At 40.4% G+C, this 14870-nt stretch overlaps 3 protein-coding genes across 3 annotated transcripts; all 3 read right to left on the bottom strand.

Moving 5' to 3' along the window:
* Positions 1–6394: 6394 nt before the first annotated feature.
* Positions 6395–6856, bottom strand: LOC142644014 (uncharacterized). The gene has a single exon (XM_075818705.1). It carries the CDS (start codon positions 6854–6856, stop codon positions 6395–6397), a length of 462 nt encoding a protein of 153 aa, XP_075674820.1.
* Positions 6857–7291: 435 nt separating this feature from the next.
* LOC142644016 (uncharacterized) lies at positions 7292–7756 on the bottom strand. The gene has a single exon (XM_075818706.1). The coding sequence runs from the start codon at positions 7754–7756 to the stop codon at positions 7292–7294; it is 465 nt and encodes a 154-aa protein (XP_075674821.1).
* A 1266-nt stretch (positions 7757–9022) lies between these two features.
* LOC142642548 (AAA-ATPase At2g18193-like) lies at positions 9023–11581 on the bottom strand. Its single transcript, XM_075816928.1, has 3 exons — positions 11378–11581; positions 10133–11146; positions 9023–9658 (listed from the first exon to the last, which is right to left on the bottom strand). Exons 2-3 carry the CDS (start codon positions 11102–11104, stop codon positions 9284–9286), a joined length of 1347 nt encoding a protein of 448 aa, XP_075673043.1. The 5' UTR covers positions 11105–11146; positions 11378–11581; the 3' UTR covers positions 9023–9283.
* Positions 11582–14870: the final 3289 nt, after the last annotated feature.

Raw genomic sequence — 14870 nt, forward strand, 5'->3', positions numbered from 1 at the left:
AGTCCTTTCCTTATGAAATTGGAACTCTTTCCTTTTACATACCTTCTAGAGTTCTTTTCCTTATAGGAATCCTTTGATCAAGGCTAAACGTGTGATGCAAGAATTCTTCTCATACACGTTTGCGTGGAGATCAAGCAAAGCCATATCAGACGTAATCATAAAGTGTAAATCCTATTTAGGGGTTCTTGGAACCAATGGCTACCGAGTTGTATCTGTCCGTCCACTGTGGAACCGACCTCCTCGGCTGTCATTATCAATCCATCACCCTTGCACCGTCACATCAACCACCTAGATTCGTCATGTTCATTTTTATTCACCTTCAGTTGCCCCCTTATTCCATGAGGCCGTTAACTTTCCTCTGCGGTCTTATGGAATGACGGTTAGTTTTGACTTGTGATAGGTTTATTTTGATGGACACGTTGGAACAGTCATAAATGTACTAGGGACACGTGGTGGTATTCCACTGATAGTTTGTTGGAATCGATGCGCCCCTTCGTTTACCGTGCTGTTCCCTCTATATATACTGTCCATCCCTTTCACTTTTACACTTTGGAAAATTTTTTGCTGATCAGAGCGCAACTGTTTACTTTGTGTGATCCGTCGCCTCAAGAAGTTGAAATTCGTCGTCCTTTCAGCTCGTTCGTCGCCTTTTGACATCGTCCACCTGTGAGTACCTTCTTCGCTTGTTAATTTCTGTTCTTTATTTCACATGTTGGTCCGTCGTCAGTATAGATCTAGAGTCTTAGGTTTCTTTTACCCGTCATATGTAGGTGTTAGATGTCTAGTGAGGCGTCAAGCGGTCAGTCTTATGTCCGCGAGGGAGCGGGCTACAAAGAGGTGTTCCCGTCAGGTCAAGCAGACCAAGACACCTCTAGCGAGGAGAGAGAACCGTCAGCCAGCTCTCCTTCCAATGTGGAGGATGAAGGGCAGGATAAGGACGGGTTAGAGTATGACTCGAACGATGACTTAGACGGTATAGATCCACCAATCCAATCCGTCATAGGCCCTGACGGTTTTAGGGAATTTGTCATGCTTCCTCTATGGACGGTGAATGATTTCATCTTTGGCATCAAGCAGCCACACTTCAATACGCTTAGGCAGAAATATCAGATACCTAATAACATTCCCATCTGTCTACCTTTTAAGTCCGAGAAGTGCTATTACAAGGGTCTTGAAGACGTTGGTGTGTATGAGCAAATGCTCAAAGCGGGCCTTCGATTCCCATTAAGTGGTTTGCATCGTCGTCTTCTTCAGTACTTAGGTTTGGCCGTCAGTCAAATCTCACCAAATGCTTGGAGAGTTTTCCTAAGCGTTGAGGTCTTGTATGGTGTGATGTCTGACGGGGTGAGACGGTTGACAGTGGAAGAGTTATTTCATTGTTATCGCCCGTCTGAGATTACCAAGTCGAAGGGTATGTATAGCTTTGTGCCGAGGAGTCCGGTGCTTAAGCTAGTGTCCGAGACCCCAGACTCCAATCGTAACTGGAAAGGTTGATACTTTTTCCTTCAGGGAGACGATTGGATGTGTCATCCTGACGATCATGAATACATGCCGGTGAATAAGACTTGGGGGATAATGCCTCTGTCCGGTATGAGCCTTGTCTTACTTTACAAGTTTTTATGAGGTATTGAAGTTATTCTAACCGTTCAGTTTTGTAGCTAGGGACCGTCCACCTATTACCACAGAACAATTTGGCTTTTTAGAAAAAATCTTCCAGACCACCAGGTTGTCGGAGAGGACTTGGATAAAGCTCGTCACCTTGGACACCCTGCATTGGTATTGTGACGGTCCAGAACCTACAGCTGCTGCCCGTCGATACGACTCAGGAATACGCAAGCGTAAGTCTTTTAACCCTCAACCGTTGCTTTGTCGCGCAACATTGTTTTCACCCGTCTACTTTTTGCAGAAATGGATGATGCCAGGAGAAGAGCTCTTATCAAACAACAAGCTCTCAAGAGAAAACAAGGTGTTGACCTTCCTACCAAGACGGGTTCTTTTCATCCATTTTGCAAAAAGGTTACCAGCTGAAAAGGTTGACCGTCACAGCAAGAAACAAAAGCTGGTGACGGGATGGCCTGCTAGTCAAGGGTTCGATGTGATGAAGTTGCCCCCTAAGCTAGGGATAGGTAAGGGCAAGGGTCTGATGGTAAATCCTGACCCCGCCCCGTCTTGCTTTGCGAGGATTCGCGGTACGCCCTTGGTCAATTAACTTCTATCATCAAATAGGAGGATTACGAAGACCTAGGCAATCATGCGACGGAGGCAATGGGGGAAACCTGCTTATTTAGTCTTACTCAGGTCAGTACCCGTCGCTTATTTGTTTCGTCATGTTTTTACTTTTTCGCTTATATATTGTTGGTTCAGGCAGTCGTGATGACTAAGGGATTAATGGACCGGTGCCTTGCTCACGAGAGGACGTTGGAACGTGTCCGCGCAAAGTCTAAGGCGACGGTTGAGAAGCTTGATGAGTTGAAGCTCTGGAAGCTTCGTCATGAACAGAAGCTAAAGCTGTCCGAGCAGGCTCGTGAAAATTTGGAAAAAGAGGTGGAGTTACTGAGGGAGACGGTGAAAGCTAATGAAGACAACATCCATCAAGCCAAGATTGATGCTGTAAAGGAATACCGAGATTCCGATGCCCTCTTGGCCAAACTGGGTTCCTCATTTGGTGACGGATTCGACGATTGTCTTCGTCAGGTGAAGGCCTCGTTTCCTGATTTGAACCTTGCTCATATTAATATAGACACCGAGGGTCAGACCCCTGCCCACCCCGTCGACTCTGAAGGGATGGATGAGCTTTTTGGCGAAGGTCCTGGTGATGACAAGGCCCCAAAGCTTGGTGAAAAAGGACCCGTTGAGGATGACGCCTGTCAACCTTTACCTAAAGGCTCTGATGCTAACGAGGATACCGTTGTGGTTCAAGAATAACATGTATTTATTTTTAATTTAAATATCAAAAATGTATGGGAGAATAGCTAATTCCAACCGTTGTCATTTGCTTGTTATATTTTGTTAGTGCTTTGACTAATTTTCAATGAATCCATCTTCTTTTGGCCGTCCTTGTTGATTCTTATCCTTCAACCAAAAATTCTTATCTTGTTTTTAATGACCCGTTCACTATATCATTTTAATGAACGTGGTCTTGAGACGGTCCGTCTGTTGTGTGGTCTTGATAAATTTTCATCATTCTTGGATGATCCGTCCACTATGTGGACTTGATAAATTTTCATGCTTGTTGGATGATCCGTCCACTTTGTGGACTTGGTAAATTTTCATCCTTCTTGGATGATCCGTCCACTGTGTGGACTTGATAAATTCTCATCCTTGTTGGATGATCCGTCCACTGTATGGACTTGATAAATTTTCATCATTCTTGGGTGATCCGTCTACTATGTGGACTTGATAAATTTTCATCCTTCTTGGATGATCCGTCCACTGTGTGGACTCGATAAATTTTCATCCTTGTTGGATGATCCGTCTCGATAAATTTTCATCCTTCTTGGATGATCCGTCCACTGTATGGACTATGTGGACTCGGTAAATTTTCATCCTTCTTGGATGATCCGTCCACTGTATGGACTTGATAAATTTTCATTCTTCTTGGATGATCCGTCCACTGTGTGGACTTGGTAGATTTTGAGCAAAATATATTTCATATGCTCTGAATAAACTCCTTTTATTATAATGGATGGGTAGACTCTTATTATAATGAATGTGTCGTTGTCGAATTGTTTTCCGTTGTTCGAAACCAGCACCCTCGGAATTTCATACTTGCAAATAATACTTCTCTATACAAAACTACGGATATTCTTCTCCGTGATAGTGGCCAGAGCTTCTGCTTCCACCCATTTGGTGAAGTAGTCAATGTCAACTACTAAGAATTTTAGCTGCCTTACCGCTGTTGGGAACGGACCCATGATGTCTAATCCCCATTGTGCGAATGGCCATGGGGCCGTCATAGGGGTGATTTCTTCCGTTGGTTGCCTTATAAAATTGCCAAATCGTTGGCACTTGTCACAAGCTTTGACGTATGTGTGGGCATCCTTCTGCATTGTTGGCCAGTAGTATCCTGCACGGAGTAGCTTGTGCACCAAAGACCTTGATCCAAAATGGTTTCCGTAAACTCCTTCATGGACCTCCCTCATCACGTAGTCCGCTTCTTCATGCCCGAGGCATCTTAGGGATGGTCGGGAGAATCCTCTTTTGTATAGGACGTCTTTAATCAAAACGAACTGGGAAATTTTAACCTTCAACTTCCTTGCGTCCTCTTTGTTGTCTGGAAGCTTGCCATCCTTGAGATACACCGCTATTGGAGCCGTCCAACAACGCTCATTGCTTACCTCCTGCATACTAGTGCCATCTCCTGCATACTAGTGCCATCTAATAATGATGAGAGCTGGACGAAGGATAATACCTGGTTGGGGATGATCATAGGTTCGGCTGAAGCTGCTTTTACAAGTTGGTCGGCATCTTGGTTCTCCTCCCTTGGGATTTGAACCACCTTGATTTGGAGGTTATTCATTCAACCCTTCACTTTCTCGAGATACCTTTTCATCCTTTCATTCTTGCACTCATAGCTCCCGTTAACCTGGCTGGTCACGACTTGAGAATCAGAGTATACAACCATACTCTTAGCTCCTGCAGCTATTGCAAGGTCCAGTCTTGCTATCAAGGCCTTGTATTTTGCCTCGTTGTTGGTGGTAGAGAAGTCCAAACGGATCATGCATTCGATCTTATCTCCCTCCGAGGTGTGGAGTACAACTCCAGCACCTCCAGCATGTTTATTGGAAGATCCGTCTGTATGGACTCTCCACATGGGCGTCTCCTCTGCCCCCTGGTCTTTTATGATAGTGAATTCAGCAATGAAGTCTGCCAATATCTGTCCTTTCACGGCTGCCCGTGGTTGGTATCGAATATCAAACTCACTCAACTCGATCGCTCATAGCGCCATCCGTCCGGCAGCTTCGGGACTACTCATTGCTTTTCGTAAGGGTTTATCTGTCATGACATTTATGGTATGCGCTTGAAAGTATGGTTTGAGTTTCCGTGCTGCGGTCACTAGTGCGAATACGAGTTTTTTCCATCTGAGGGTACCTTTCTTCTACTCCTCTCAGTGCCCGGCTTATAAAATACACGGGTCTTTGTACCTTATCTTCTTCTCTAATAAGAGCTGCACTGACCGCCGCTGAGGAGACGACAAGGTACAGGAACAATTCTTCCCCCGGCATAGATGTGCTGAGCAACGACGGAGCGGAGAGATACACCTTTAAATCTTCAAATGCCTTTAGCACTCGTTTGTCAATTCAAATGATCTTTTTAGTGTGCGAAAGAAGGGGAGGCATTTGTCCGTCGCCCTTGATACGAATTTGTTCAAGGCTGCCATCTTACCGTTCAAACTTTGTACTTCCTTTACCGTCCTTGAAGGAGATAGTTCCATGATCACCTTCACCTTCTCTGGGTTGACTTCAATGCCCCTCTAGGATACCATAAATCCCAAGAATTTTCCTGCAGTTACCCCGAACGCGCACTTGCTCGGATTCAGCTTCATTTTGTATGATCGAAGAGTATTGAAAGTCTCTTGGAGGTCACTCATGCGATCGGACTCCCGAATGCTTTTCACTAACATATCATCTACGTAAACCTGCACGTTTCTGCCAATTTGGTGCGTGAACATCTTGTTCATCAATCTCTGATATGTGGCTCCGACGTTTTTAAGCCTGAAAGGCATTACTTTGTAGCAAAAAAGCCCCTGACTCGTTACGAACGAGGTTTTTTCTTGATCAACCTCATCCAATTTAATTTGGTTGTAGCCAGAGAAGGCATCCATGAAGCTCAAGAGTTCGTGTCTTGCGGTGGAATCTACCAAGGTGTCAATACGCGGGAGTGGGTAACTATCCTTAGTGCAAGCCCTATTCAAATCCGTGAAGTCAACACACATTCTTCACTTCCCATTGGCCTTCTTGACCATTACTATGTTTGCCAACCAATTCGGGTAGTACACTTCGTGTATGAAGTCTGCTTCTTGTAACTTCTGTACTTCCTCAGCTATGGCTCGATCTCGTTCCGGGGCGAACACTCGCTTCTTCTGTCGGACAGGAGAGAATGAAGGTGATACGTTCAACTTGTGGACCATGACCGACGGGTCGATCCCTGGCATGTCCTCGTGACTCCATGCAAAAACATCTTGGTTTTCCTTGAGGAATACTGTAAGCGCTTGTCAGACTGTTTGGCTGGCCAAGGTGCCAATTCTTGTGGTCTGTTCGGGCCTAGAATCGTTGAGGTGTACTTCTTCTAACTCTTCCACTGGTTCTGCTACCGTTCGCTGTTCCTCAATGTTCATTACTTGCAGGTGTTCGTTCATTTCCATCATGGCGACGTAGCATTCTCGTGCGGCCACCTAATTTGCGCGCAGCTCTCCACCTCCATATTCAGTAGGGAATTTAACCATTAAATGGTAGGTCGAGGTTACAGCCTTCCATGCATTGAGAGTGGGCCGTCCGAGGATGGCGTTATAGGCAGAAGAGCAGTCGACCACAAGAAAAACTACATCCTTGGTTATTTGCTGGGGGTAGTCTCCGACCGTCACAGACAACGTGACGACACCCAAAGGGTAGACCCTTATTCCTCCGAAGCTAACTAGTGGTGCATTTGTTGGGATCAGTCGTTCTCTAATAATCCCCATTTGCTGGAATGCGGGGTAGTAGAGGATATCCGTTGAGCTTCCGTTATCAACCAAAACTCGATGCATGTTGTAGTCCCTTGCCCGTATGTTGATGACAAGCGCGTCGTCATGTGGGTGGTGAAGGCGTCGCGCATCTTCTTCCGAAAACCCGATGTTGGGGTTATCAAGTCGCGCCATTTTTAGTGAGGAACCCGTCAACTGGACGCTTTGAACCATCTGCAAATATGTTTTTCGGGCCTTTTTAGATGACCCTGCAGAAGTAGTGCCCCCTACAATCATCCGTATGTCTCCTATAGGTGGTCTGGGACGCTCGTTTTCCCGTGGGGGGTTTTGTTCCTAGAGTTGATCCGTTCTTTCCTTCCTTACAAACCTCTGCAACCTTCCTTGCCTAATGAGGGCTTCAATTTGCTGTTTTAAGTCATAAAAATCCGCCGTGTCGTGGCCATGATCGCCATGAAAACGGCAGTATCTGTCCTTTGGCCTTTTGTTCGGATCTCCCTTCAGCTTGCCAGGAAACGTCAGGGTTCCTTCATCTTTGATCTGCATTAATACTTGGTCGATTGGGGCTATGAGAGAGGTGAAGTTCGTGAATCTTCCCGCGGGTGGTTTGGGTCATCGATCTTCCCATCGCTCTCCAGTTGTAGCCATCTTCCGTTCCTTATCCGATCGTGTGTCTTCCTGCCTTTCCCTTTTTCTAAGCTTTTCCTCTAAGGCCAGCAATGCATCTTCTGCGTTCATGTACTTCGTTGCCTTGTAGAGCACATCTGACATTGTCTTCGGGTCATTCTTATATAAGGAAAATAAGAACTTACCCTTCCGTAGCCCATTTGTGAAAGCTGCTACCAGTATCTTGTCGTCTGCTTCGTCTATCGAGAGAGCCTCTTTGTTGAAGCAGGATATGTATGACCTTAGTGTCTCGTCTTCTCGTTGCTTAATACTTATCAAACAAGCTGTGGACTTCTTGTATCGGTGGCCTCCAATAAAGTGTGAAACGAATTGAGCGCCTAACTCCTTGAAAGTGCTGATCGAATTCGGCGTTAGTCTGCTGTACCATATCCTCGTAGGTCCCTTCAACATAGTGGGGAAGGCCCTGCACATGATCTCATCCGGTACACCTTGAAGGTGCATCATGGTCTTGAAAGATTCCAGGTGATCTAAGGGGTCCTTGGACCCGTCATAACTCTCCACCTAAGGCATGCGAAACTTTAGGGGAAGGGGGCATGAACTAACAAGTGCTATGAAAGGCGAATCGGTTCGCTGGACCAAGTCATCGAGGTCGCTGGATACTCAACCCTTGAGGGCATTCATCATCACATCCATCTGTTCCCTCATCATCTACATCTCAGCGGCTATGTGAGGAGGGAGAGTGTCCGAGAAAGATGGTCGGTTGGTGCCCTGCCCCTCCGGTCTGCTCGGAGCGTGGCTACCTTCGAGTCCTTCCTGATTTCTCCTCTCAGAACTTGTTCCTTCTTGGTCCTTCTCCTGTGTGCCGAGATGTGCATTCCTCTGTCGCAACTGCTCCTCCAAATCATGATTCTACTTGGTTAGGAGTTCGACTGCTGCCGCGAGCTTTTGGACTTGCTTTTCCAAGGCCGTGGCATGCGGTTCATCGCCCTGATTGTTGGTTGTTGCCATCGATCGTGTGAGTACCATGCAACTTTTTGTCTCAGGGATAAAGCAAAGGCTGATCACGCACTATTTCCCACAAGCGGCGCCAACTGATGATGCTGAAAAATCACCAATAAGCTGCACACACTCTCAAATCGAAACAATACCTACAAAGCGAAAAGAGAAGACCTAACAGAGAGCACTGGTGTGGTGCCGGCCAAAAACCCTCCGAGGTCAAGTTAGAATCTTTCACAACCCTAGAGTGCCAGAGTTGAGTCAATAATGCGTACCTTGATTTATGAGGGTTTTAAGGTATTTATAGTAGTGTAGGGTTAAATCTGTGCCTTGACCATGAAGTCCTTTCCTTATAAAATTGGAACTCTTTCCTTTTACATATCTTCTAGAGTTCTTTTCCTTATAGGAATCCTTTGATCAAGGCTAAACATGTGATGCAAGAATTCTTCTCATACACGTTTGCGTAGAGATCAAGCAAAGCCATATCAGACGTAATCATAAAGTGTAAATCCTATTTAGGGGTTCTTGGAACCAATGGCTACCGAGTTATATCTGTCCGTCCACTGTGGAACTGACCTCCTCGGCTATCATTATCAATCCGTCACCCTTGCACCGTCACATCAACCACCTAGATCCGTCATGTTCATTTTTATTCACCTTCAATGCCGAAAATATCCTCATCAATATATAAAAATTTTATAAAAAAAAGTCCTAGTTGGATTCATGGAATATCTGGCCACTTATTATTATCAAGAAAAAAAATTTAAAAGTTCTACGTAAGCATTGCCAATGCTAATAAGGAATTAAGGTTATTAAGGCTGAAAAAAAAAACTAGGAAGCGATTTTTTAAATAACATGAAGTGCCAATGCTCTCCTTTGTAAAATTCTCTAGCACTTTTTGAACTATATATTTCAGGAACTCTTAATGGTACAATGCTTTCCTTGTCCAAGTTTAAAAAATCATTTGACTCTTCTGGGTTTTTACACTTCGCTCTTTGCATCTTCTAGTCTTTTTTGCTCAAGAAATTCGACAAGGCCTTCAAGAGCAACATCGTTATCATCACTCTTCAAAAGTTCCTCTGCAATTTCAGCAGGGGTAACCTCTGCATTCTCCAACAATCCTTCAATCTCTTTAAAGAGTCGGTGGTCACCATTGATACCAAGATAATTAGAAGCCAACAACTTGAACCCATCCATGGTGCAATATGACATGTGCAAGTGCATGTCCATACGGCCTGGGCGTAACAAAGCAGGATCAAGCCGGTCCTTATGATTGGTGGTGAACACAATAATTCGCTCATCTCCACAACTTGACCATAATCCATCTATGATGTTCAATAAACCCGATAGTGTGAACTGAAAAATTAACATGATAGGAAATAATGTTAGATAAAATCATAAGATAATGTCATTTAATTAGAATCATAGTGGTACTGCTAATGGTTGTTGATGATGTTCATAGCACATGTATCTAGATAAAGATAGTATTCAATTTATAAAACTCCATTTTTCATAGAGCCTAAGAGAGATGATTGGTAGGCAACCTTATCATTATTTCGTGAAATTTCAAAAATGCTATAATTAAAACTTATCCTAATCACTTATATCCATTTCAATCTAATAAATATCTGATATTAGATTCAACACACATTCTCACAACACACTTATGAAATCCAATTCACATAAGAATCACACGAAAACTGTTTGAAGTGTATAATAATCTAATTACCATACTAATTTTATATATATATATATATATATATATATATATATATATATATATTGTTTAGAGTAATTGAAACTAGTTTTATGAGAATAAAGAATGCCAACCTTAGAGGAAGAATTCCTAGAGTTATCCTCTTCCCCTCGATCTTCCAACTCTGCACTGCAATCTATATCTTCAATTACCAGTATAGAACGATTAGATGTGGAAAGCAATATCCTTCTCAATTCTGAATCTGAGTATATGTCTGAAAGGTTCAAATCATAGATATTAAACTTGAGGTAATTAGCCATGGCAGCAATTAAGCTTGATTTACCAGTACCCGGAGGGCCATAAAGCAAATACCCTCGCTTCCATGCCTTGCCAACCTTCTTATACAACTCCTTCCTTCTGACAAACCTGTCCAAATCATCCTTGATCATCTTCTTCACCTCTGGGTCCATTGCCAACTTCTCAAACGTAGCTGGATGTTCAAGATTAATAGAACCCCATCCACTATAACGTTCATCATCACAATTACGACAATCACGGCTATAAAGCCTTACCTCCTTTTCTTCTTCTTTTATAGTCTCAGAAGTAGTTATTACATAAGGTAAATAAGAGTCTAGCACAACATTTTTGAATTTCTTATCAAAAGAAAGCTCAATAAATTTCTGACGATCATGACGATTCTCTCCTTTTTCTGAAAACTTCCATTTGAGCTTAATGTTTTCAAAGCAATCAGTAATCTCTTCACCCGTTACAACATCAATGGTTGATTTCTTTTGCCTAATGGTTTTGCTTACTTTGAGACGTTTTGTTGAGTCACTAATCTTGGTGCGTAGGTAAATTGTGGCAGCTTCATAGATTTGATTGGTACCGATACCACAGTTCTCTTCAATGAAGAGAGTGAGTTGAGAAGATTGAGTAAAGAAGTAACGTTGAAAGATGGAGAAGAGATAAGAGCGGAATCCAGGAGGTACGAGTTCATTTACCATGGATCTTACTAGCATCACAAAGGCAGTAATGGAGGCATAGGCTGAGAACAATGTTGTCAATGATGTAGGCATCTCCTTTAGAGAAAACATGGTTTGAAACATGGTTTGAAGGTAAGGTTGTCTCCCAATCACCTCTTCCAAATCCTGTAAAAATGAGAGTTGTGTGCGTTAGATCACTTGGACAAAAACGACATCTGCCATAAATTTGTTGGGATAAATCCAATCCCAGTTTATGTGTAAATTAAATTTAAATATAACATAAGCACCAAGAAAATCAACACACTCTAGAAAAATCACAAGGCAAATCGGACCAATCCTTTATAATAAAATAAAAATTACAATACTTTATAATAAATTAGAAAAATACAATAATACCTCTATAAGAATAACAATATCTCTACTCTGAATACTTCAATGTTATATCACTATGTGGTCGTAGCACTATTGAAAACCCTCCTAGAGAAAACCCTCAATTTTTCTCTTGTATATGGTTTGAATGAAAGAATTCTCACAAAGTGGCGCTTCTCTATATTCAACACGCACACCCTTTTATAAAGATAAAGAAGACCATGCGAACTTGCGCAGCACGCTCATATAAGAAATTATGACACCCCCGTTCCTTAAACACTAAGAATTTTCTCTTTCAGCCATAAATCACTGGCGGCGCCACATACAGGTCAGGGTGGTCCCAGGACCACCCTGACCTGAATTCTTCTTCTTCTTCTTTTTTTTTTTTTATATATATATATATATATATAATAAAAAAATTTATTTATTTACCTTTAAAAAAAATTAGGAACACCCTCAAAAAAAATTAAGAACACTCTCAAAAAAATTTTATGCCAATAAAATTAAATTTTGGTAGATCATTTGTTACATTTTGGCTGGTACCAGTTTTTAGAAGAAAAAAAGAAAAACTCTTAAACTGACAAACTCGTCAGCACAACATGTCATTACTTGCGTCGAATGCCTAAAAAACAAATCCAGCTATTGCAAAGGTCACCCTTTCTTCTTCTTCCTTTTCGTCTTCTTTGCTTCGTCTCAGACGTTCTGCTAGTCTACCTCTTCTTTCTTTTTTTACTTTAGTTTTTGCTTTGTCAAGTTTTTTCTTTAGTTTGTTTTTTAGACTTTTAGCTTGCTAACCCCACCCACGTGACAAAACTCAAAAAGCTAATAAAATATTCTTTCAAACTTATTTATTGAGTCTTGCCTCTTCCCAATATGATATGCATATATATACTCTTATTGTACTATTTTTTGTTGTTGTTTTTCATTATTTAATTACATATTTATGTTTTAATATTCTAAAACAGTAATTGTTATGTAATAACTAAATGATTTGAGTGTCAAAAAAGAAAAACTAAATGATTTGTTTTATTTGAGGTTTATTTATTTAGATCAATAATTTTATGTTGTATAAGAAAATATAAATATATATTATTTTTAATTTTTTTTAAAAATCCCGAAACACCCTGAAACGGTACGTCGAAATAGATCTGTACTGAAATATTCCGTTCCACTAAACAAACCAAAAAATGGTCCAAAACGGTATTCATAACATTGCTTTCAAGCAAATAGAAAAAGCTAAAAAAAATTCGAACTTAAATCTAAAAAAGAAAAAATTTTAACAGAGAATCTGAAAAAAAAAAAAAAAATTGTAACAGAGCAAGCCTACCGAGGAACACCCTGATAATTAATCCTGGAGCCGCCACTGCCATAAATACACATGGTTCGATTTTAGATTTGTTATTTCACAATAAAGGTATTCTATTCTCCATATGAAAAAATTAAAATAAAATAAAAGACTCTAAGGCCAACCGACTCACAAGAAAAGTTTAATTGACATGCACCCACTCTTTTATTATTTATTGCAAAATTTGCATGGTTTGTTATTTGGAAAATAATTTATCATGGATTTAAAATAAATGAACGTTGATATTAAAGGAGTGACAAGATAATTAAGTATAAATTAATGAATTTCATATTATCAATTATATTGTAAACATGAAAGAAATTAAAGTATCATATATAAAAATGGAAAGAGTTAACGGATGTCCTAACTGCTATATAAGAGCATTTGTTACTAAACTATTTTAGGAAAATTTTTATGGAAAAAAAAACAATTAATACTTTGACAAATTTTTCTATTTACCATAAAAATATAAAAATTTCAGATTTTTAGTGTATATCAATTCAAAAATATTATCTGTAAACTTAGTGACTAAGTAATATTAAGAATTAAGATTAAGTTCTTGTTTTCAAAGAAAAAAAAAAGATTAAATTATTCACATGACCTGTTAGGGATATGTGGAAACTTATAGTATTCTGGATACAGCTTATCCATACCATATAAAAAGAATTTGCATAATATTTTGTCAAAAACAAAAGAAAAATAATTTGCATAATATAATATAGGGTGACATCTAAAAAAAAAAAATATATAGATATATATATATATAATATAGGGTATATTGCAAATTGCACCCTTGAAATTTGGGATTATTTGAATTTTACACCCCAAAATTTCAGAACTTTGATTCGACATCTTAAAATTTGGTTTTGTTAGTAATTCACCACAAGTTAGTTTTTGTTGTTAAGTGACACATGTGCATGTTGACATGTTTTATTTTTGTCAAATCAGCCTCAAACGGTACTAAGAAATGATATGTTCATAATATTTTCACAACATTTTACAACAAATCTTAAGTGGCAAGTTGTTATTTGTTGTTATTGTTAGGGCAAAAAAGTAATCTTAGTGTTAGGTTCAAATTTGAACCAATATTAATTAACCACCTATGATTTGTTGTCAAATCTCTAAGAGAAAGTTTCACACATATACACTTAGATTAAAAAAAAAAAAAAAGTAAAATTTCTATTTTGTATAATATATATATATATATATATATATATTTCGTATGCTCTGATCTTGTCCAATTACAGTGGAGAATGACTGGTTTCTTTTTCATAATTCTCAATCCATGATTTATGTTTTTGATAATTTGAGAAAACTAATGGAAAAAATAAAATCCCTCACACCAACAGTAACACTCACAGTAATAACAACAATGACTCTCGCTGCCTCAACTCAACTTCCCACCAATCCCAATACCCTCTTACTCTTTTCCAAACTACACTTCCAAGTTCGCAAGTTCCACGTTTTCTGATGTCGAAGGCTCAAACAAACAACACATAGTTCACTCCGTTCCAAATTCGAATTCGAAGATGTTTTTCAATCCCTAATTTCTCAATTCCCTTCCGTCAATTCCTTGGAATTCATCGCTCCGGCACTCGGTTGCGCCTCCGGTTTCGCTCTCCACCAATCGAAGAAATTGGCGGAGACTTCAAACGATTCCAATATTGGGGAATGAATGAATTCTCTTCACCAGTCCGACGCCGTTTAACCGGTTCATATTCCTGCGATACCCTTCTGTATCGTTCGCCGGAAGTGAAGACGTGATTGAGACGCTGGTAAAGGAAGACAGCCATTTTGGGAGGTTAAACAAAGGAATTCTGGTGATGAAGAGTGAGATTGAGATTGAGAGTGGTTTGCAGTTGGAGTTTCTGAAAGTTTGTGTGAGTACGGAGGATGGAGGAGTGGCTTCCTTGGGATTGGCTTGCGAATTTGGACTCGTAGTCCATTTTAGGTTTGGGCCAGGTCTGCACTTGGCCTTCACTTAAACGGTCCTGTTTGAGGTTGATTTGCCAAAAATAAAACACGTCAACAGACACATATATCACTTATTAGCAAAAACTAACTCTATAGGGTGAATTATTAACGGAGTGTAAAATCAAAATTTTAAAATTTAGAATTGTAAAATTCAAATAACCTAATTTGCAATTTACTCTATAATATAATATAAGAGTAAAT

Source organism: Castanea sativa, chromosome 7 (genome assembly GCF_040712315.1).
Source record: "Castanea sativa cultivar Marrone di Chiusa Pesio chromosome 7, ASM4071231v1".
NCBI classification, from domain to species: domain Eukaryota; kingdom Viridiplantae; phylum Streptophyta; class Magnoliopsida; order Fagales; family Fagaceae; genus Castanea; species Castanea sativa.

Bases quoted from the DNA above. Each gene is read 5' to 3' on its own strand.
- LOC142644016 (XM_075818706.1), bottom strand. From the start codon at position 7,756: ATGTTGAAGGGACCTACGAGGATATGGTACAGCAGACTAACGCCGAAT.
- LOC142644014 (XM_075818705.1), bottom strand. From the start codon at position 6,856: ATGGCGCGACTTGATAACCCCAACATCGGGTTTTCGGAAGAAGATGCG.
- LOC142642548 (XM_075816928.1), bottom strand. From the start codon at position 11,104: ATGTTTCAAACCATGTTTTCTCTAAAGGAGATGCCTACATCATTGACA. The intron at 9,659-10,132 runs GTTGGCATTCTT...TTAATTTTTCAG, and splicing joins CTAGGAATTCTTCCTCTAAG to TTCACACTATCGGGTTTATT.